This window comes from Calidris pugnax, unplaced genomic scaffold (genome assembly GCF_001431845.1).
Source record: "Calidris pugnax isolate Ruff unplaced genomic scaffold, ASM143184v1 scaffold58, whole genome shotgun sequence".
Lineage (NCBI taxonomy): Eukaryota > Metazoa > Chordata > Aves > Charadriiformes > Scolopacidae > Calidris > Calidris pugnax.
In genome coordinates, this window is record NW_015090868.1 from 904,862 (window position 1) to 929,243 (window position 24,382).

The window sequence follows — 24,382 nt, forward strand, 5'->3', positions numbered from 1 at the left end:
CTGATAGTACATAACTGTTCCCTAGAGCGTGTCTTTTGTTCATAATAAGCCCTAGAAGCATGAGGAACTGAAAAAGAAACTTCATGTATTTTTCTCAGGAAGTTTTTTCCCCAGCAGATTTTTTTGTCAGAATGGCTCTCCTGGTCTGTACAACATCCTTTGCTGCTCAGTCTTCCATGCCTGCTACATTATTCAGCTGGTAGACTGGTGAATTATGAGGTTATGGATAACATGATGTTCAGTATTTATATGAAGACTACACTTAAAATGTTTTTGGGGAAGAAACGCAAAAGCAGTTTGCTTCTCAACAAGAAACGAAAAGCACATGCTGAAACAGACGTGGAAGGATAAGGGATGACATCTACCAACCATGAAGAGCACTTGGAAATTCTGCAACGGGTGGGGAATAGTTGGGAAGGGCGGCAACTAGAAATGTTTTGGAAGAAGAAAACATTTTTTTGGGTGAAAGTTAATTTTTACTGTGCCAATCACAATTTAAGTTAAATTCAAGTTTATTTTTCCTCATTCGGTTTATGATCTCATCTAGTCATCAAGGATGATTGATGATGTTTCAGGATTTGGGCCTTTGCCAGTTGCAAGTAAAAGGGAATTATTTATTTTTCTTTAGCGCTATACTGCTGCCATTAGCCGTATCCCACCCCTTTTTGTTTACAGCCTGTCACCGAAGCCACAGCTTTATTTTAATGTGGTGTAAGCTCTTGTCTGGGGTTGATAGTGTAAGCGATCTAGCAGAAGTCTTGCCCAACGAGCATCACTTTGCACGGAAAGCACACCACCTTTACTTCTGAAATGGTCCCTGCTGCTGCTCCAGACAGCATTGTCTACTCCCATTCAAAAGCGGATTTAAAAGCCATACTTGAGCAATGGGCACTATCATTTTCCTTGTGGTAAAAAGTACATTTAGTTAATCCCTTTAAAAACAAACAAACAAGAAAATTGCTTTGACCTTTGCCTTGGCGCAAGGATTCTGATTGGAAATGTGTATTACATTTCTGACGCACTGTAACTGCGTCCAGCTGAACTGGGTCAGATTTATGTGCAATTAGGAAAAGAGGAAACCAAAGCAATTTACTTTTCATGTTTGCTAATATCAAAACATCTTGTAGCGGCATTAAGTTTTAAACCGAAACACTCAATAATAAAAAAGGAAGATAACTGGGAAAGGAGTGGCCTGCTAAAAACTGTGTTAAGCAAATAATATGGACTTTCTCACTTGCATTTTTTTTTTCTGGTTTAAACTGTTCAAAAATGTGTGTTTGAATGTCCCCACTTTGGCTGTTCATAAGCCACAGGGAGGTTTTTTTTTTCATGAACTCTTCAACCTGAGAGTTTTAGCAGAAAAGCTTCTTTGCAAGGCTTAATTAAAAGCAGGTTTAAGTCGGGGCCCTCACTCACTCTGGTTTTTATTTTGGCCTTCTCTCTGTGTCAGAAGTCAAGTCCCAAAAGAGAAATGAAGTTCATTATTGAGTCAGGAGAATATTTTCTCCTTCATTCTAAGCCCAACTAAACATGTTTCAGGTTTGAGTTTGGCTTTAGGTACCTCCAAATGAGATTTTATATTATATGCACCTAAGGGTGAAATGTAAGAAGACGCTAATCATGATTTTTAACTCTGCCCTACATAATAAATAATGTGTGAAAAGCACACTGCAATCTCCTTTGCATGCAACTGATTTGGTACGGGGAACCGTATATTCTAAACAGATGGTGTTCAGAATGAGTGCGCTTCACACCACTTCACACCATAAATGCATCGTCATCATCTCGAAGCACGGTAAATAGTCATGCACTCACATTATAAAATGCATCCAGCAACGTACCAAACCAGAACCGTACCGACAGATCTGTAGGAAAACATTCCACTTTTTCCACAATGTTTTAAGTAGTAGTTTATTGGTGGCTTTTGACATTGAATACTACGCTAGGAGTTTTAAAGGCAACTATAAAATGAGTGTTCCTATTCATTCTTAAAAATGCATTGGTTTTCTTCCTGCTGTCCCTTTTTTCCCCACATTGCCTAGTCTAATGGAGGCAGCCATAAAAAGATAACACATCCAGTATGGTCCACTGTGATTTCACCAGAACTATGATTCAGGATCCTTCTGGTGCAAGGAACCAGGACCAACAGTCAAGCAGTTAATCACTTTGGTTAACAGGAAATGTATTATGTTCTCTTTGGTGGTTTTGTAACTGGACAGTAGGCACAGCCTAGTGCATCCTGTTTGCAACCAATAGCAGAAGCAGATGCAAAAGCGTGATATTTGTCATAACCATTTCTAAGAACAAAAACATGGTGATGTTTTTCAAAAGGCCTTTGAATGTTCACCAGATGTGGAGCACATGTGGCCCTTGAATGCGAGAGAATAATGCGACAATAAAGTTGAATCAATACAACATGTGCCAGTAATCACACCAAGATGACATGCAAATGTTTTAAAAACAAAAATATGTAAATTATTTTTAGTTCTTCAGGACAGAAAAACTGGTCACCTGGTCATCCATGAGTTGCTGTTTCCATTGCCGTTTGAGAGCCCATCTGCGTGAAATATGTTGCTCCCTCTGTGAGGCAGCATTTAGCTTTTGTATTTTTAAGAAATTCACTTCCAGTGCCGCTACTTGCTGAAAACATTCAAGAGTTAAAAGATTTAAAGGTATCCTCTGTCTCCACATCCTTTATGAAAATAAAGCTCCTATGAGCAGCATCTGCAGGAAAAGGCCAAGGTAACTAGTGCCCAGCAAGAGTGCTTTCCTGATGCCTTAGGACTGCGTGTCCTCTTTTGACTTACAGAAGGGAAGCAGGATGAAAAAAGGGCACACCGCTTCACGCTTGTCTTTTCCTCTCTATGTCCACCCATCAGATACTAAAGAACTCATTCTGTTTCCAGTAGTGATGACTTCTAATAAAGAGCTTGCTCAGGCTATGGACAAAACATGAATGCACACAGTGATAGACTAGGGGACAATTAATTTCACAGAGGCAACCAAACCATTTGCAGATGCTGACGTTTGGAGTTCAGACTGATAGCCTTACACAGGTTGAACTCATACAGAAAAAGTTTCATTCCATGTAACTGCAAAAACTGGGTGAAGTTAGAGCAAAATACTGAACTTTTGCATCCTGCTAATAGACTTCTCAGCTATTATGCCCCCTGAAATGCATGGTGGCTTCCCAATCTACACGTTTGTTGCCAACGCCTGCAGTCAGACCCCTATCAATTAGTTGTTGGTACATGTGCCTTCAGTACATTCAACATCTTCTCCACAGAGAACAAGCACATGAATCTAAAACAGTATATAGACAACACAAAACTTTGCCTATGTCAGGGACTGACACCCCCTTGAAGCAGCAGCAGCTCACATCTTTGTGTATCTGCTGCCATCTCCGTAGATGCAACAAAAAGACGCAGTGAACCATCTCCCTTCTACAGTAGGTAGATTCTCAAACAACCGTTTTTTCCAGGGGACATAGGAGAAAAAGCATCAATTTTCCAACAATTCTAGCAAAAGCCAATCTCTCACCAACAGAAGCTTGGAGAAAACAGTAGATAAGAGGACACAGAAGATGCTACCTCAGTTGTTCTAAAGGTCTCCAGAACTACTATGGAATACAGGGTACTTGAGTGTTGTGTATTGACTCCGTGTCAACTGAGTGTTTTCTGAGCAATTCCAGAAATGAAATAACCTGGACAGAAAATCCATCTATACTCTGGGAAAAAACCTACTCAAAGGGGAGGCAGGATAATTCAATTAAGACAAGTGAGACACTATGTGAGGGTCAGATGAAAGTATGGATTATGTCTGAATCTTTTGCTGTCTATGGCTTAGAAGCTATTTCACTCTCCCTAGACTTGGGGATGGGTAGGGAAGAAATACTTGAAGAGAAACTGATGGACGGAATTCAGTCACATTTGGAGAGTTTCTCATCTCTGGCACATTAACTTTTCCTCTTCTCTTACTAATGCCCTCGTTAAAAAGAATTTGAAACTTTTCCCTTCCCCAGGCAGAGACCCAGACCATCATTTATTCGTTACCTACATTTTACTCTCCTGAAGGATAAACCTACATCAGCCAGACAGTTGTGTTGAATGGCAGTGCTTTATGGACGAAGCCATTTATTTCTTGTAACTACAACCATATGTTCTAACCTGCTACAAAATTATGAAATACTTCCCCATCAATAGTCCAAGTTGGATTTCTATACTGAACTGCCTAATGTAAATGTACAGCATTTCTGTACTCCAAACAAACAGAGCGAGAGGGGGTAAATAGCAGTTAACCGTATTCATGCCTTATTAGACACAGCTGCACAAACGGGCTGTCGTGTTTCATTAGAAAATAGCGTACAAGTTTTACGTGTGCGCAGTGCCCTTCATTTCTGCAGGCAACATGACTATTTTGAATCCCAGAAGCACTCACAGAACCATATGCTATTTGGTTCACTAAGGCAAACACCCTGGGATGGGTTGGTGCAGGGGGGGGGACATCCAGAGAGAAATTTTTTCTGCTGTGCCTACAACATTTTTAATTAACAAAGCATTCTTATAGAATACACGAAAGTGTAAATACAGAATAAACAATGCTACAGAAGCTTCAGACTAGGTATGGGTCATTTCTAGGTATGGAGCAAGTGTTTCCTTTTGCTTTTTGGAGGGAGGTGGGGGGCAAATGAGAAGGAAGCAATCCTGTTACACCAGTGTGTCCTGTACCAGCCCTCACGCTGCTCCGTGCTGAGCTGGGAACACCACAGCCAGCAGGCAGCTTCCAGCATAAATCCATTTTTGTCAGACCTACGGTATGCTGACTTTAATGCTCATGTACCCAAATATGGTGCCATGGGGTGAAACAGGTGGGCCTCCAAAAGAGGGATCTTCTTAGGTTGAAAAAGTCCCTAGAAAAACTTCATGGCAGTAAAAGGTAACTTGGCTGAACAGACATGAACTGGAGAAAATCTAAAGACAGATGACTGCTAGAAGAAATCTCTCTCCATCTCCCAAGAAACCTCAGGAATGTGTAGGAAACACCTACTAGGATTGAGTCACTTGTCCATTACACATACCTGTGTGATAGCAGAGGTAGTAGCAACCACTTCAATTACATCCTAATGTTTTACACCTCTCCAGGAGAGAAGAGTTAGGGTTACAACTTTGTTTAAGGATTCATCCTGGTTACAACTTTGTTTAAGGATTCATCCCGAAGAGGATGCAAGGCAGTAAGTACTACACAGGCAGACCTTTGACAAGCCAGATTTGATTTTAAAAATCATTCTTCGTGACCTACTGCAGAGGTAAAATTCTACTAAGATTTTTCTGGCTGAGTCAGCATGTTGCCTTCAAACAAGATCTGCTTTTCTAACCTAGACAAGGAGAACTGAGCCTCCTTCCTTTAGTGGAAGTCAGCAAGTGATATCAAGCAAATCTATACAGCTGCAAACAATGAGATCATAATTTATAATGAAGAAAAATCTCCCACAGCTCCATAGCTGGACTGAGCCGCAATCAACTTGTTGTGTAGCACCATCTCTTCGTGTAGCTTCCTTTGGGGGAAGGAAAACATGGCCAACAGCAATACAGTGTTTTGTGAGTTCCCTAACTCACCACCAGTTCCATTTCACCAGGTAAAAGACAAAATCTTAAGTCAGAAAAAGCAGTTAAGCCCTAGACTATCCCAATCTTGGCTGGCCTGGCCACTCAGAAAACTAACACCATCTTGTTTTCCATCAAGTAAGCAAAATCGAATTAAGAATATACTTACTTCCCTGCTGAAAAGAATGGTTTGGGGAAAAACATTAGCCTTGGAGTCTGAGCACAGTTGTGCTTTCAAAGACCTTCATGACCAAGAACAGATGATGCAGTCAGAGGTAAGAGCTGTGATTTGAAGGCAGCAGCCATAAAGATGTGTTTGCACAAGCACGTCAAGAGTCACCGAAGTTTTCTTGCTGGGGCAAAAATCCCATAGCACATTCTGCGGGACACAAGACAAATGGAGAGGCCAGGGCTTACAGTGAGGAACCAGTACTGTGCCAGTGGGACTATCTGCTCTCCAGGTTGGGGCTGACTCAGGCCCAGACATCCCCGGCTGTGGGAAAAGCAGTTTGGAGAGCACCTGTGTGTCTGTGCGTGTACCCCATGCCCAGAAACGCCTGTGATCCGAGGAAGTGTGTGGGCCAGCGGGAAGGGAAATATGCAACTCATTAAGGTGGGGAGACAGAGGGAATGCAACGTGGCAGCCCCGCTGTTAATTTTGGATATCGCCCACTGTAAAGTTTACATTAATTTTCAGTTGTGTTGTTTCTCCGCTTTCTCCTTGCCAGCCTGTAGGAAATAATCAAGTATATCCTCCAAAAAATGAGGAAAACTAAGCTGACAGACTAATACAATCACACTCAAACCCAGAGATATGGTGCTGGCACTATCAAGCTGCTTTTCAGATAAGAGATTTGATAGGTGATTTACTGCCTTTGAGCTAACAACCACAACGATAAGCAGTTCCTGTCAGCAGAGTTCTCACCACACGATGCTGTGCTCTCTGGTGTTGATTTCATTATTATTACAACAGTACCTGGAATCTTACCTAGGGACAACACATGGACTGTAAAAACAAGGCAATGCTCATTTCCTTAAAGGCTATAATATAATTAGTGAAAGCAGACAAAACTCAAAGATAAATGCAGTCCTGCTCCAAGTCTATAGCAGCAGTTAAATCCAGTCAGTATTATCAGCTAAGAAACCCTATCTATCTCCTCTTAAAAACCCCCTGCTTTTCTAACCTTGACAAAGACAAGCTGACTTCTCTTGACTAAAAGCATCCAAAAATACATCAAAGAAGTCACTTTATAAAAATACACGGGTATCATAACAAACAAAATGGATAGAAAATAAAATGCTAGAGCACACCTTCCATCTCCATTCATATTCCACTTTGCCTGTCCAGTAACACACAATTAACTCCAAATTAATAAGGTTATGAGTAAGACTAAACACCACAATCACACATTTGATTCAGTACTCAGCAAAACCTTACCAATAAACTTGCCCATTAGAAGGTTGATGAACTAATTGCTAATGGGATGCCTGTTGCTGAGAGGTGCTGTTTACCTGTGACCATAATGGTCACATCCACCACCATGTAATCTCAATGTGGACCTCTAAAGAAAATGGGCAAAAAAATGCTATCAATTATTTAAACTTCTAACAAAATAATGTGTGTGCGCGTAGAGGACGTGGTAGTGGTTTTTTTGCTTCCCCCCTTGAAGAACTGGCTCCCATTGCAATCATTTATACATTGGGATTCTTTTATGTTACAGCAAGTATTTTGGGTTTATACATAGGATATTAATTTAGCAGTTCCCATTGACTTAGTATGTTTAGCCTTTTCTTCCCACAAGGCTTTTTAAGTTTTATTGATGTGAACATTTGTTCACTTAAGAAAGCCATTTCTTTATTAAGCGTTAATTTTAGAGGCTCTATGTGACCCTTATCTGGATACAAAATATTAGGTCTTTGAGAAGATGAGGGAGGGAGGTCTTTGCTTTTTAAAGGAGAGCCACAATGGCAATACTTTGCAATTTTTCAGATGAAACACAAACAGATTTTTTTGAGAAAAATACAGAAAGATACTTTAGCTCCCATGTGATGTGGTAATCCTAGTTAAGATATTTTAACCCCTTGTCAGCCAGAGTTAGAAAAACTTGAAACAGTTTTCTTTCAACAGATTAATAAATTGTCACTAAGAATAGCTTCTCTTCACTCTCAAAGGATTTAGTTAACATTAAAACAATCCCTACCTGTACTTTATTTTGCTTTCAAAGTACTCTGATAAAAGCATTCTACTCACAGAAAATTAATTTGTCTAGAAGAATTATATATAGAGAGAGAGAACAGAAAACTTTGTGTGTGTATGTATATACACACATACACACACAGGCACACACATATATCTTTCTGAGCAAAACTGCTGGAATGTCTTAATTCTGGCACATCAAACCTGGGAAATGGTCCGTAACCGAGCTCCCTGAGAACACGGAATATGACTGGTAACCAACAAGCTCCTCCTCTACGGAATATCATGGTTGGTGCACAAAATCAAACACGCTCAAAGCAGCTCATCACTTCCACAAATTTAGGCCACTGTTTTACCTGTATTGCTGTAGCACTGAGGTGTCCCCAGCAGTTAGGGCTCCGTTTTATAGAAATGTATAGAAAAACACATAAACACAACTGAATTCTTGTTAAAAAAAAAAGGTATCATGAACATAAGAGGCATTGAGCAAGCAAAAGAAATGAACTGAGACCATGTGAGGCGGGCGACAAGAAGCAACACTATTTCAGGCCTTACATACACCAGTTTTTAAGCAAGGTCATAAAACGTCACATAAATTTTATGTAGAATAAATACTTGCAAAGTTAAAAACATCACATGTATAAAGGCAGAATCCAAATGGGGTTACATGTTCTGGAAACAAGTCCCAGTCTAAATGGAGCAAGTCTAACAAACAGATGGTTAAATAAAAACTTACTGTAAATAAATTGGAAGCTAAAGCAAGTGATTGCTGCAGGATTATTTTCTTTTCAGAAGTCATCAACAAATTACATTTGATTCTCTAGCTGTGTAAGACCAAATGTGTATCAGTGTCTAAACTGCAATCTCATCCAAGAGGTACCAAATTCCAGAGGATGACCTTTGCAATCAACATGGTATCATGCAAGACTCCCACCAAGACAATTCATTCCATATGTAACTTTATGTTGAAAAGTGACTGATCTAATTTCAATATCTTTTTTTTTTTTTAGTATAACATCTCTAATTACAGGCAGCTAACATTGTGGGTCTTCTTTCCAAACACTGTTGCAGTATCTCTTCTAAAAAGATTTATTTATCAACATCATAGGCCACCAAAAAGACAATTTATTGCACTGAACTGAGCTACATAATAGTAAATAATTACACGTAGACTAAAGCAATATAAGTAATGATAACAAGGGATGCCAATGACCTTAATGTATTCTTTGTAGAAATAAAGGTCTCACTACATCTGAATTATTAATTATTCTTGCAGAACAAGAGGAATGACTCCAAAAGCTTTTCTATTTCCTCACTGCTTTGTATCAAACTGTTTGCTGGGACAGCCCTGAGGCCCCTGCTTGAGCTTTTGGTTTATACCAGTTTAGAGTCAGTAAGAGTCACCCCGTAACTACTGCACCCGTAGAAAAGCAGAGAGGTCTGAAAACAACAGGGGATTCTAGGCAGGGAGAGTCTGCAGGCTGGTGTCTTGCAGTTTCCAAATTTATTGGCACGGGGTCCTGTGCAGGCACGGGAATGCGAACAACGCCTCCCGTATTCTGCAGTGGCCAAAAGTCAAATAAATAACAATGTCATCTTTGATTGATTAAGTAATGAGTCATGCGTACCCTGCATTTGTAAAAATGGTAGAAAATCACGACACAGGATGGAATGGTTATGAACACCCTAGTTATTAGATCTTGCTACTGAAACATTAACTGCAACGTAAAATGCTCAGCTGTACTGCAGTTTTTCCACTTCTTTTTTTGTGAGTTTACATTCTAATATTCAGAGGAGCAAGAATGATGTCATTTTATTAACCTCATAACCACTTTCCGCCAACAGAAAAATAAAAACATTGGAATGACCATCTGGCATGAAGTTTCTGTTTCTCTTAAAAACATGTCTATATTTTCTGTTTCTCAAGACACTAAGGACAAAAAAAAAAAAATCTGTCTTCTGGCAAATTTTACAGCACCAATATGGGAAAATAGAAATCAAATAAGATACAAGTAATTAGTATTAGGAAATTTAAACTATATATTCTGTCTATATACTATTCTGTCAGGAGCTCACCATGTAAATATGTGTGCATAGCTTCCAGCACCAGAGTATTTGACCTACTTATATTATTACCGGGAGCCACTAAAAACTCCAGATATTTTTCCTAAAATATTAAGAGTGTTCTCTTTCCTACAATAGCAAAGCTTTGAAAAAAAAAGAATGGAAAATAATTTGTAAAATTTAAAAAACAACCCAGTCATCCTTTGAAAACAAGTAAGTTAACTTTGGAAGGTAATAACTTTGATGGATGCATCACATACTCTTATACTGAATTCATACACAATGACAACTTCAATATATAGATAGATGGTAGTCCCTCTTTTAATACCTATTTCTGCTTGCTAATTGGCATTACTGCACTCTATTTGTTTTTCTAAGCAGTCAAGGTGATGCACAGTGCCCACCTGTATGTTCTCAGCAGAGACTACACTTATAGAAGTAACACACTCTTGAGCTGTGTAGGCTGATCACGAGCTCAAATCCAAGAGCAATAGGACAATGTGTGTGAGATGATGGGACACATTGTCACATCAACTGAATAGCTGTCCTCAATATCTGCTAGAAACATGCCATTTCCAGACTTGCTGATGCCATTTCTAATGCCATGGCTGGGAGATGCACTTGCCTCATAGACAGTGCAGGACACAAAGGGAGTCAAAGCTCAGAGGGGACTTGGTCCCAGTTCAGAGACCTTTACGTCTAAGAAATCAGACAATTCAAATAGGTGAAAGCTGAAAGGATTCTTAGGATATGAACCAAAGCTAGTTATAGTCAGCCAGAACAATATAGTCCTCAGTTAGCACTCGAATTTTTCATTGATCTATAGAATGAAACGGTAAACATTCAGGGGATTTTATGTTTTGTGGGGTTTTTTGTTTACTTTTTTTTTAGTACTTTAATTCCAATTACCCTTGAGATGATGTGTCATTGCTCAGCGTCACATAACAAAACTTTGACAGTACTGAGATCCAATGGGAACATCATGGCTTCTGGGTCAATACTGAAGCCATCCACTTTCCCAGTAACCAGTGAAGCGCTGGCCAGCAGGTGCAAAACCTTTGTGCCCCAAAAAAGCCACAAGAAGCAGAAATTCCTAACACCATACTAGCAAATAACAATTAATTTAGTAATCTTTGAGAGTTCCTTGCTTTGCCAATGAAGTTATTTTAAGATAATATTTCTGGTACATGTTTGGGTTTAAAATTAAGTTTAGCCTAGACACCTCAAAAAAAGAAAAGAATGTCCTCACCCTAAAGAAGAAACATACCCTTCCCCTTTTTTAGGGAGGTAAAAATAGACGTTTGCTTTCAACAGTCTGATGCAAAAAACTGTTTTTAAGGAATAAAGCAAGCAATACCAGTAATATTGTCAAGGTATTTTTCTTTTTAGGATGAATTATTACTAATCATCATATGTTACAGAAAGAAACCATTATATAGGCATCTACACAGAAAACTTTCTACCATAAAATTCAAACACACAAGACCTGGTATATTAAATCCACTCAGTTTAGAAGAAAGGTTTGCATTTTAAAAGGCACGGCAGACCATTAGCTAAGGACAAAAAGTAACAAACCTTTAGGTTCCACATAGTGCCATGAGCAAACTCTCTGACATGGCAATGTCTTTGCTCATGATATTCTACAGAAACTTGGAATCACTTTAAATCTTCCCTCTACTGTCTCGTTCCAGAGTACAGCAGCAGAATTTTATATTGCTTGGAAATAACTTGTTTTATTTGGAGGGAAACACATTTCAAGTACTCCATATGCTATTTGAGAAACACAGTCCGATAAACTTGCTTGCACTGAACAAACTTCAACTTTGCTATTTAAATGGATGGGGCTATTCATAAAATAGACTTCTTTACTCTTAAATCTTGAGAACAAGATTATGCCAGAGGGATGCAGCCTATTCCAAGAAGTAGCCTTCAACCAGGGGAATTCCAGAGCAGTACCCTTGATGGAGCAACTACACTTTCTCTTGGGGCATGTTATGCCCCCACTCACACTGCCTACTCCTGCTGGGTACTTTTAAACTGAATTTGGAGGCAGAAATCCCCTCTCAGTGAATATATGAGTGGTTTATGTTAAAAACAACAAAAAATATTTTTTTTTCTTCACAGTGTCACATTTTGTTTAAACTCTGGAGAGAGCTTCTCTTGTGCTTTTGCATTTCATGGGCCTCTACTGCTTAATAAACCTCTGGAAAAGTCATACATTTGGGGAGAACAGGGGGTATAGCTAAACAAAGCTGAAAAGTGTGGAGTGGCAATGGTCTTTTTTACTTTCTGTTACCTCCCTGAAATATAAATCCTCACTTGAAGGAAAGCAAAGCAGGGACATGAGGAGTACTGGGGAGCTGCAGGCAGCGTGGTGCAGCATTTAGACTTGTGTTCCCCTTCCCACCTATCAGTTTTATGGACGTTCAGAATTAGAAAGATGGAGAGAGGACCTCAGGAGAAGGAAAACACGATAGCTTGCGATATTTCCTTGGTAAACAGGATATACTGTCTCAATTCACAAAGCATTTAAAACTTCTGGGTAGTGAAAGCTCCATCACGTGCAGAGGTAGAGCAGCAGAACACACAGAAAACTTGTGATGGACAAGATGAATCATCCTGATGCATTACTTGTAACCCAAAGATCCTCTTTCCTTTGAGGTCAAGGCCATGATCCCATCAAAATCCAGTTTTGCTCTCAGAACACTTATCCATTGCAAGTAAGGAGAGGACAACTCTGTAGTAAGTGTACAGCTGCACTGACTTTCAGCAGACTTCTGGTCTAATACGTCTCCAGCAAGGAAATTTGGAAAGAACTTATTGAGACAACACAGGCCTCAAAAACATAGTTACAGATCTTTAATGATGATAAAGCATTGGAATTAGGCTGCTTTCTACCTCTGCTAGGCCATTTTTAGAACTGAGTACCCGCAATGCAACATCAACTAACAGTAGTGAAGAATCAAGGAGGAGTAAAGAAAAGAAAAATGAAAGACAGTTGTCAATGTAAGAGTTACATTAAAGGTTTAATGTCAGCAATGTGGTTTTTCTGAAAAGCACAAAGTAGACTAAGCAGAGAATCATGAGACCCATCAGAGAGCTCCAGTAATGAGAGAAATTCCAAAACCGTGCAGATTTATTTTTTTGGGAAATCTGAGAATTCTAACACCAGCTGTTTATACTGGGTTATCTCCTTTGGCATCAGCTGAAGTCTGACATGCATCCATCAGCGAAAACTCTAGAATTCCTACACTGTCCGAGTCTAATAATATTACTCCCAGTAGATCTTTCATAAACAGTTGTCGTCTTCTACATGGTTCTAATATAGGATAGTAACAATATCACTTTCATTTTGAAACAATTACTTTATATTGAGGATTTCTAAAGATTTATTATTTTAAAATATCTGAAACATAACAATTATGCTAAAGAATTTCTCAGTAGTCCTGCCGAGATAAACTACCACGGCATCAAATTTAGTGCAGAGCGCTGTGTCCCAACCACTCACAATGTTATGTCCTAGGTTGGCGTTTTTTTCAAATAAAAATATCTCTGATGTCTTCTGGGTGTCTCAGTATTTTGCTCTTCCTACAAACCCCTGTCAACAGATCAGAGACAGGCCACGTGCCCAGAAGCAGATAATGCATGTCAGACTCTGTCTTCAAAATAGAGGCAGTAAAAGGATACATGCTGTACAGATTGTGTAATTCAAAATAATTGTTGTTTGAACTACTGAAAATGAGTATGTGCTTAAGGAACAGTTACAAATGTTAGCCTAGAAAGTTTCCTTTGGCTAACGCATTTTACCTTAATATGATGGGTGGAAGGCACTGGTTATAATCCAAAGCCACCTACGATTATGAGAGTGCTTGTTATACACTTCTTCTTTATGAAATATATAATTTGGTTGTTTCTTACCTCTGTTTTTCCACTCCCTGATGATTTATGGCATAGTTTTAAAATAGGCAGCTTTCTGTTGTTGTGAAAACAATGCTGAGCTTGCAGCTTTATTTTGACTCTGAAGCTGAACTGGTTTTAAGATGGAATTTAGCCAGCTTCTGAGAAGAGCTATATGATGTGAGTCACTGCAGGAGAAAGAAGGGGACTATGGGCTGTCAGTCCCAGTCTCCACAGTCCAGAGAAACCAAAGAACAGCTGCAATGAGTTCTTTTACTTGAGATGTGTTTGCTTATTAACTAGAGAAAGAAGACTGCCTATATTATTCAAAAATATTTGTCTTACCAAGAGAGAATAGCTTTTTAAAATTACTGTAGACAAGAGCTTGCTACTATTTAAGTTTTGCATTTTTTGTCCCCCAAGTGTTGCAGAAATTCATTGACTACAAAGCTATGAAGATACAGGCCGAGTCTTCTCAAAGGACCAGGGATTATATCCTGCTGACAGAGACCAGGGGGAGAGTTGGGTTGTTGGTCTGTTTTTGACATCTAGACAAAGACAGCTCATTTTTACAAAAAAAGTATCTGGTTTTAGTTGAGGTCCACACTTCACTCATTTAAGGCCAACTCTAACTTTACCTCTTGCTAAGCTTTCAGAATATGATTTCCATAAAAACAACACAATGGCAGATGAAACAGCACAGGGAGGAAAGGTTTGAGCTTTCCCTGAACGTCAGCAGAAATTAACTCTATTAGGTTCTTAGAAAAACTCCTCCTTTGTTCGGTACATCTCCAAAGGTTAGTAGGACGGAGTTCAATACACCACTAACTCTTAATTTCCTGAAAGAAATCCAAGTGTGATACAAAATGGTATGTAAATAATACTGTGGTCACCAACAGGATGCCGTAAAAAACTTGGTGGTGGGAAAAGCTGAGGGTAGATGACAGCTGTGAGCAAGAGAAACTTTGCTCTCTTGGTGCATGGAATTTCCCACTCTTCTTTCATCTGCTCAGTAAATTACACAAGTTTTATACTCAAGCAGTAATAAAGTCCTCTCTGCATTTGATTCATCTGATGTAATCTCAAGAAGCATCTTCTGACTGGTAGCAGTAACAATAATCCTATCCAATGCTAAAATGCAAAAGTTGTATCACCTTGAAATCTCATATAGATGTAAAACTCTCACCCAATACAGATTATTTCTGTACTTCATCTTTAATGTCTACCCTTTTGCTTATAAAATTATTCTCAGACAAAACTATAAAATATTAACTATGTAAAACTATAAAAGATTAACTTTGTAGGTTCCCATTCCTTTTACCCATTTGCCAATAAGGAACAGCTTTTTCGCAAGACATCCAACACACTTCTTCATAAAAAAACAAGCTACAGAATTCAATGGGAATTCAAAAAATTAAACATTTTTAGTTAGGTCAAACAGATCTACATATTATGTACCTGCAGAAGTAATCTCTCAAAGGCAAGGAAGTTGTCCCATTTGGAAGTCTGGGGGTGTTTCAGAGTCTGGACTGTGGCCAGCACAAGCTGTAGAAGACCACAATGGTTCTCCAAAGCTTTGAGATTGTTTCTGAAAAGCTGAACATATGAGCTGAGCTGTTCCGGGGTGACTCTGCCTGTGGAAAGGAAAAAAAAGGACACAGCATTCAGTGGTGGCAAATGCACATCTAGATTTTTTTTAAATTATAGTGAATGGATTGTAGAAAACTTTAGAGGCTCTCTCCACCATGGGCCAAATCCTAGCTTCACTGCAACCACTGGGAGCTTCAAGCTGCAGCAACAGGTTGGGACAACGACTTACCTCATTCATGAATCGTGGCTTGAGGTATGTGATCTGGCAGGTGTTTATACACAACAGATACTGACACAAAGGGTAATACCACTTTTTGTTTTCAGGCACAGAGGGACATTCATTTAAATGAGGGAAATAATACTTGACGACTACTTCTAAACAATGGTCTATCTTTCTATTTTTAACAAAAGTCCAGTGGAAATTTGTGGGCCTTCTACCAACACCAAACCCACACCCCCCAGCCGCTTCCTGAGGGTGCATTTTTGATCAGGGTTGACTCAAAAAAAAAAAAAAAAATAAAGATGATGTTAGAGATTCAAGGAACTGTTTTCTGGAGCTGTTCTTGGAAGGGACACTTCCAAGGCGTGACTCTTCGGTTTCTGAGATGCAGTCAGCGTAGTGTGATTTCACCCACTATTTGAAAATAAACACCCCAGTGCCCATACATTGGCCTGTAGATCTCTCCTTAATAGATGAGCATGAGGGGACTTGTTCAGGCCACACAAACACTGCAGAATTAGAGTTATTCCATCCAATATTAAAGTGCCGGCTAAGCTGCTCAATCAACTTGTATTTTCGAAGTGATCTGTTCCAGAGAAGAAGGTCCATAGTACCTCATCTGCCCCAGGAAAATCATCACAGGCCACATGCCATCAACACACAAGGAAAAATGGTGTCAAAACACCATCCTAATTGCAAGTCTGGACTGAGATCCAGTCCAGGGCTGTTTCATGGTTTCTGGCAGCCTCTGCCAGCAACGAGTCATCTTCCTCAAGCAAACCAGACCTAAAGAGCAGGGACATGTGAGATGGAGTGAGGAGGATTCTTTAACTTAAACAGGACAAGCTCTGGTGCCAGGAAGGCACTAGGCTGAGCCGATGCTAGTTCATGGCTTACACCACTGATCATTTTATTCAGTATTTTTCCATAAGGGAAAGGTCTTGTAAGACTGCCACTGTGTTTCTTCTCTGTGTTTGGTTATATCATCACTTTACAAGGCTCTCCATCTGCCTCCATCCTTTCAGTATCATATAAATGATTCCAACAGTGAAGAAACGTCGAAAACGCTTTCTCTTAGCTTCAGCAATACCAAGGGTGGGCTTTGGAAGAGCATTTAGACTAGGGAAAGGCCGCTACATAAAGCAAAAACACACGGGCTTTTTATGTGAATTTTAACAGAAAGCATCAAACCGAAAAGTCAGCAAATTAACACACAAATCAAGCTGCCACACCTCAGTGGGCCAGAGAGCTGACAAAAGGCTTCCACAGTCAGCCCACATAGGCTAAAACAGCAACCATAGCCATATGTGTTTTTAGACTAAACACTGGAGCTTTCAGTCTTGTTTTATTTCTTTTAAAGCTGTGTCAGGCAGATTTACACGGTGATTTGGAAGTGTCAGCCCGTGATGCCTTGCAGCATACCTTTGATAATGACTGCATTATTACCGAGAGCAGCCCTGATGTATAGTAGCATATTCAACATCTGATAACTTGCTTCAATTGAGAAAACGTGAAGTTGCCAGCCCTTCCCTCGTACGAAACAGTAAGATGGGAGGGCTTTCAAGACTTCTGATTTCAATTTAAAAAAAATAATTTTTCATGAGTTTTGTTCCATATCATCCCTTGTGAAAGTGAATCCAGATGCAGCACTGGATCAGTCTGAGATCCATTCAGCACCACTTCAGATAAACAATGAAATCCTTTCCCACCCTCAGAGTACCACCAAAAGCAAGTCCAGCACATATGTAAACATAAGTGAAATCCTGACCTTAGCAAGTCGTTAACAAAACTTACGTTGGCATTAAAGAGTCCAGCATCTCATCTGTGATATTTACAATAACCATGGAACCACTCGGATCCAGGGTTCAAGAGTTCTAGCCAATTTCTACACAGAGATCTCCCTGGACAGCTGGCTGATAAATAGCACTGTTCCAGTAGATGAGGAAAGGAATTTGGGAACGTGATTGGTGGTAATCAGCAATTAAATGACTTTTCCTGAGGCCTAAATCCTCACCACCTTCCCTGCTGCTTGCTCACAGAGGGAGATTTCAGCACAACAGACTAAATTTAATCTAAACCCAACCCCACCAGCCTTTTATTTTTTTAAAGTCCCTCTGCTGCTTCAAGTCCTTTTTGTTGCAGTATGGCAGATAAGTCCCATGAAATGAAGATAGATGCCAACCATATCATTGTCTTTCAATGGTCATTTTGTTCCTTTAAAGCAAATCCAGGGATTCAGAGGCAGAAGATGGCAACTACGGCCAGAAAGGACTTTAGTGTGAGTGTCTTGTCCTTCTCTCTTCTCCTCTCCCTGTTCCATCACAGTCATACTCTGCTCCAAACTCTACACCTATGCATAGCCAGATGTCTGTGTGGGCCAGAAAGTCTTAGGGAGACAGAGAACTTCCATTAGAAAAGGAAAATAGAAAAGCCTGGCTTATATGGGCTCCCTGCCCCACCTGGAAAACAATAGAGATCTCTATAAATGCAAAAAAATGTTCTCAAAAATGGTCTATATTGGTACTAAAATCAATGAATATAAATAAAGCATGAATATATTTACAAAAGACATTAAGAAACGTATCAATCCATCTTCTGATAGCAGAGACAAACACGTTCAACTTGTTCTAAGGTGGGATTTGACGAGTGTCTAATGAGCAATCACAAGACTTAATTCAATACAAATGGTCCCCTTCAATCCTTCACTCCTATGATAATTAATTTGCAAACATATTGGGACATACAGATGTTGAATCCTACCTCCAGCTTTCAAGAATTCAGGGCAGATTCCAAAAGAACTACAGATCACTTTTGCCAACTTTTAAATTACAGAAGCTGTACCTTGTATTTAAAAAAAATAATTAATTGAAATATTTTTTTTTTGTTAAATATGAAAATAGCAGCACTGAATACCAACATCTGCATATAGAAAATGCACAGCTAATACTACATGCATAAATGACGATATGTACAGTTAGACCGAAGGGAAGAAATCATTCTACTACTGATAAGGCAGATCACTCAAGTTAGACATACTGGTGCAGAAATTACCAGCAACTGGTATTAAAGGTCTGTCAAAAATCTGTTTTGTGATTAGTGAGAGGAGCCTAAGTGGAACAGAAAGACTTTCACCTCAACAGTTAAACAAACTGTTAACTAGACAAACCACATTTGTAGACATCGAGGCATGATTCCATGGTATGACTTTTTTCCATTTTACACTAATGCTGCAGTCTACGTAGTGCAATGCAGGCATCGCTTCAAGAAAATAATTATTTTTCAAGATAGATTTACTGGTGTAAGTAAATTTTTAAAATTCAGAATCCCAAAGTGCTTTTTTTTTTTTCTTCGTATAAAGATTTATGGATGAAGGAGGTGTCTAAAGAGCAAAGGTCAGAATTATCAATGTGCTGCTCCAAACATACAGTCCTTATTTTTTCATCTAACACTTAGTTAATTATCTCCACGGGGACAAGAAAACAAGTAAAGAGGAAAGTACATTTTGTGACCAATTGAATAAATAAGTGGATGCTTTTCCAAGACTACAGGAACCGCCAAATACACATAGCTTTAAACCTTGTTCAGTTTTATGCAAGAACACAGTTAGAGCTTCTGCTGAGGTCCATTTTTCACTTGACAGAACCAGGAATAAGAAATGACCTTGGCAAACTTATGTTCGCAGGTGAGATTTTTCAAGGCAGTAGAGGGCTGAAAAACTCCAAATAAATTGTTTTCCTCGTCCACAGTCTTAAGAATATAGAGCTCTCTCCCCCAGTAGCTTGCCTCTGACCATGTCCAATGCCGGATACTTGTGAGGAATGTAGAAAGCTCTTATACTCCATGAAGCCAATTGGGCAACAGTACTGCTAAGGGAGTCGGATATTTTGCAAACTAAGTGAGAGCAATTTAGGAGGGTGGATGACACCCCTTACATCTCCTTGTTAGTGTAATTTCCAGATGTTATTCTTATTAACTCAAAATGCTTTTGTACTTATCAGGAAGTTTCAGTAACAGCCTTTAACAGCAAGTGTCACAAAAATAACTAAACAAAAGTTGAGATCAAATTAAGTTCAAAAGCCATCCAGTCTTTAAATTGTTAATAAACAAGAGAAGAACGCCAACTACTCTCTTTGGAGAGATGAAAAGTAGGCCAGTATGAGATGCTGTTTGGCTGGCTTCTCCAGGACAAAGCTCTGGACCTGAAAAGCACTAAACCTTACAGTAGACTGAAAGCAGATGTCACAGGCTTACTTCTAAGAGTACATGCTCATCTCCCACAAACACAAATCCATCTGCCCTGGGGTTGATGGTCACCTGTAAGACTCTCTTCCTTTTCTACTGCAGGAGCTTTAGTGTCCAGACAGCCTCATGGTTACAGGTGCGAGCGCTAATACCAAGTCCTCACCACAGCAATCCCAGGATACTTACCCAACCACCTTTGGGGTCCGATCAGCCCCTGAATTACACCCCAAACCACACGGCATCGGCAGCCCCCTGTTGCCTGCCCCAGAAGCAGTGTGCCACCAAGGAAGAGCTGTGACCAGCCTTCCTTCCTCGCTGGCCCTTACTGACCCCCATTCCTCCTGCCACTTCATAGCTGCAGGACACAGGCAATGGAGCTCAGCCATCTCTCCCTGCCTCTTGTGGGCTTTCCGGTCCATCTCCAGTCCCTCCAGAGTGGAGGCAGAGCATGCCACATGTCACGTGTCTGAAGGTGTGATTAACAGTGGCTTTCAAGGACATAGAAGCCATTAACAATGGGGACAACTATACTGAGGCTTAGCAAACTCTGGAATAGAGATACACACCCAGAATAAATAAAGCTGGACTCTATTTACTGCTCAACTAACACTTGCCATGTGAGCCTGAACATCCAACCCGACTTGGCTTCAGTCTCATCAGCTGTAGCATTGAGTTAGTTATCTCAAAAGCACTTTATTATTCATCACTAGATGTCTATGGTATGATTAAATCCTTGTTTTAACAGTGTTCCTATACAGATCGTTTATATTCACACAAGTGCCATATGCTTTTTTAGCTTTCTCTCCTAATTAGCCTCAGTCTTTTATTACAAAATGGAAACCATGCTTAAATATCAGTTCTGTTACTACTCTTGAAAAATTCATTTGTGTGTCTTAAAACAAAGAAAACCTAGTCAATTAGGTGGGGCAAATTTAATCATTCTAATATAATCATTGAGATTTTCAGTTCTAGGCATCTGAATGCAGATGCCTAAATATGAGCCCAATTATGGTTTATGATTCCTAGACTATCTACAGTTTCAAGTTTCTGGGTACATTTAGAAGGGTTTGAGAAACATAACTGGTAGCTTAGGCGTCTCAATATAGATTGATTTTTTTTTGTTTCTGTTTTGTTCTTCAGAGCTTTGTTTTTAAATGCACAGCAACTTCAATCTATTATTTCCTTCTTTGCACACTCTACCGTTCAGTTTCCTCTTTCCATTGTTAAATCAGCACAAACAAAAAAGTAACAACCATATCTAGCTGGGATCTACAATATTCTCTGGTTGCCCTCCGTAAATATTGACAATATTAAATAAATATAAAAATAAATAAAGACAATATTAAAACAAATGTCAGAACAGAAATGTTTGAATAAATAGGTGAAATCTTATCTTCCAGAATTAAGCTTCCTAGGGGTCACCATCTATATTAAACTTTCAATTTAATACTGACATACCAGAGTTCCTCAAATCCACTTCCAGTCTTGACTACATATGCATCATGGTCATATTTCATTACCTTATTTTTCACCTCTTCCACAAGGTTAATAAATACTGAGGACGAGGCCAAATCCCAACCAGAAGGTCTCCAGCCCTAAAAAAACTAGTAATCCTTGAAAACAGTAATTCACTATGACTGTTAAAGGGACTTGAAATCTGCAAATTTGGTTGAATTGTATCCTGGATGCTTTAAACTTCTCACAGAAATGAATCAACTTGTTTGTCTTAAAATAACATGCCCAAAGGATTTCAGGTGGCTTGTGCGTGTCCTCGTTTAGCACTAAGACACATGTTTTCAGACAGTGAGTACTTCATCGTGTTCTTGGCACACTGTCCCAGAGAGAGGGAGGTCGTTGTTCTTCTTTGGTGCATTATTCACAGGACTGATTACTTCTCTGATGATTTCTGGAAGACTTCTGCAGCCTGAGAATACCCTAACAATCATTTTGGGTGGTAAGTAAATAAATACGGATGGAAAACATGATGATGTATGAGTATGTACATATGTACTTCACCATGTCTCTTGTGTAACGAGTCATCCTTTGCAAGACTGAACGATGAGGCTCACACAATTATTCTTGGAAAAAAAAAAAGCCCCGGGCAAGACACCCAGTTTTACTGTATTGCCATATTCCACTGCGAGTCTTACATTAGAGACCTTAAACCCTTTCTGTCATCTCCTAAGACACACAAAGACACCATGCTGATGTCCACAACTGCCCCAGTGTCCCAGCAAAGTGCAGGTGCCACGCGGGACTTTCCGCTACGTGCCAAACTCAGCATCTCCCAGCCCATATCCATGAACTCTCCGGCTGGTGTAAAACACAGCCATTATGGCTGATGCACCCAATGAACTGAAGATAGCACAGCACACGTGTAAAGCAAGTTGTATCTTACTTTCAACCAGGCTGCTTCCCCACAGATATAAACAACAGCAGTTGCAGTAAATTTCCTTTTCTTGGTCTTAAAGAATAAGTGTTTTATTTTTCACCCAGGTTCAAAGAGGCTTAAGGGACCTGCTCCTGTGTTTTTAACCATGTCTTGATCATCACACAATAGACAGTCAACAGGTACAGTGGCTTTCTTTAAAAAATAAACAAAAAAACCCCCACCTTCAAATTCAAAACTTAAAAATATTTCAAGATTGAGAAGATATAATAGAATTGCCAACATCAGCAAAAAATAAAGTAAGCTTAGTGAATAAAAGCAGTCACTGGTGTTTACCTGAAAAAAACCACCAAATAAATTTCAGCAGAGAACAGAAGATAGAAATAGAATTACTTCTTCACAGGAAGCTGCATCAGTATTCAGTAACTACAAATAGTATCTTTAATACTTTACTTTTTTTATATATATATTAAAACTCAGCTTATTTCTATACAGCAGGACTACTGATCTAGCTGTATACCTACTACTGACTAGTGGCTAATCAAAATCTGGAAGAGGCATTTCAACCTTTCCCAGGCAATTTGGTTTGTTTGATATCACATTTGTTTGTTTAGACACATTAGAAACACTGTGACTCACTGCAGATTCCAGCCAGTGAAGCAGTACAGTTACTTATCACATCTCTCAAAAAAAAGACTAGTTACCAGTATATATGCAAGTAAATGCTATTTAATTTTTTAAGCTCTTAACCCAGTCATTTCCGCTTTATTTGAAGAAAGACAGTATAAAAAATTAATGACAATGTACATTTACATTAAACTTTTGTTTCAAAGCTGCACAAATGTTTATCTGTACATTAATGCTTACTCCCAACTATTGTGAACATCACGTAAATTGTCTAGAGAAAGACCACATTAATATAGGCTTTTCACAATACTTTTATTAAGACAAAAAGACTTCATACTGAAGATAATATAAGCTTTGCAGTATTACATTAGCAAAGAACATAAATAATGAAATGATATATTTGCAGAACTCCTGAAAAAGCAACACACTTCTGTTTTCTTTTAAATTTTTAAGAATTATCTCCAGCTCTAATCACAACCAGATATGGAAGGAGACCCGGCCACAAGTTCCTATTTAAGTGTTTGGGTTTACTGTCTAGGAAAAAAAAAAAAAAAAAAAAAAAAAAAAAAAAAAAACTTTATCCAAAAAATAACTTTATGAATAATCGCACTTGGCTTTGAAATTCAAAGCCTATTTCACATATCAAAGTCCCTTTTTAAGGGTTTGGGTTTATCGTTAAGAAAAAAAAAAAAAAAAAAAGAAAAAAAAAAAGACAGACTTTATCCAAAAAGTCTGGACACATACAAAGAACTATGGTCACCCCACTCCGTTCTTAAAAGTAACAGTAAGGTTACCCAAATAGTCTTGCATCCCTGTGCTAACTACAATTTAATCAAAGATAACATACCACCAACGTGTCTCTGTGTTTCACATCCCCACACAGGGTTCTGTGTTTCACTTCCCTCTGCTAACTGCTTTATAGCAGTGAAGTGCAAACTAAATGAGGTATGAGCCACAAATATGACAAGCTTTACGATTTTATTAGGGCTTGAGCCATTACCCCTCTTACACCACAAGAGACTATTTAGCACACAACAGGTTATTCACTGAACGATGAGAGACAGTTGAGACAAAAATGCCTTTACTGAAATTTTGTAAACTAACTTAACCCAGGACCTGTTATTCCTGCAAGAATATTAAGTCACAGAATAAAAAAAAACTAAAAAACTCAACAAGAGCTTAGGTTAAACATGGTACTTGATACTTCAGAAACAACTGAAGTCTTTCTTTAAGCTTAAATTAAGTGTGAGTAGCCCCAGTATTACACTTCCTTTTTTAAGGTAAATTCATATACTGCACAATGCAGAACTCATTAAACAATCAAACAAAAAAACCACCCCAAATCAAACCAACTTGCAACACTCAGAACAAATCTGAACACCACTTGATTTCCTAAACAACAGCAGCAAAAAGCCATTTACAGTCACCTGGAGGGAATACCTTCCTAAGATACTGAGGGAAAATTTTTGCCTTCAAATAAACTTCTTGTAGAGCACCCTGTACTTCCTTTATTGCAAAACTTCTATTTTTTTTTTTCTTTAATACTATTCTGA

The 24,382-nt window shown here is 39.0% G+C and overlaps 1 protein-coding gene across 1 annotated transcript in view; it reads right to left on the reverse strand.

The window, feature by feature from the left end:
- The window catches only part of SCFD2 (sec1 family domain containing 2), a 192,426-nt gene that overhangs the window by 122,919 nt on the left and 45,125 nt on the right, over positions 1-24,382 (reverse strand). The window contains exon 4 of the mRNA XM_014945616.1: positions 15,220-15,395. Coding sequence (XP_014801102.1) covers positions 15,220-15,395 — 176 coding nt within the window. The remainder of the gene's footprint in view (positions 1-15,219; positions 15,396-24,382) is intronic.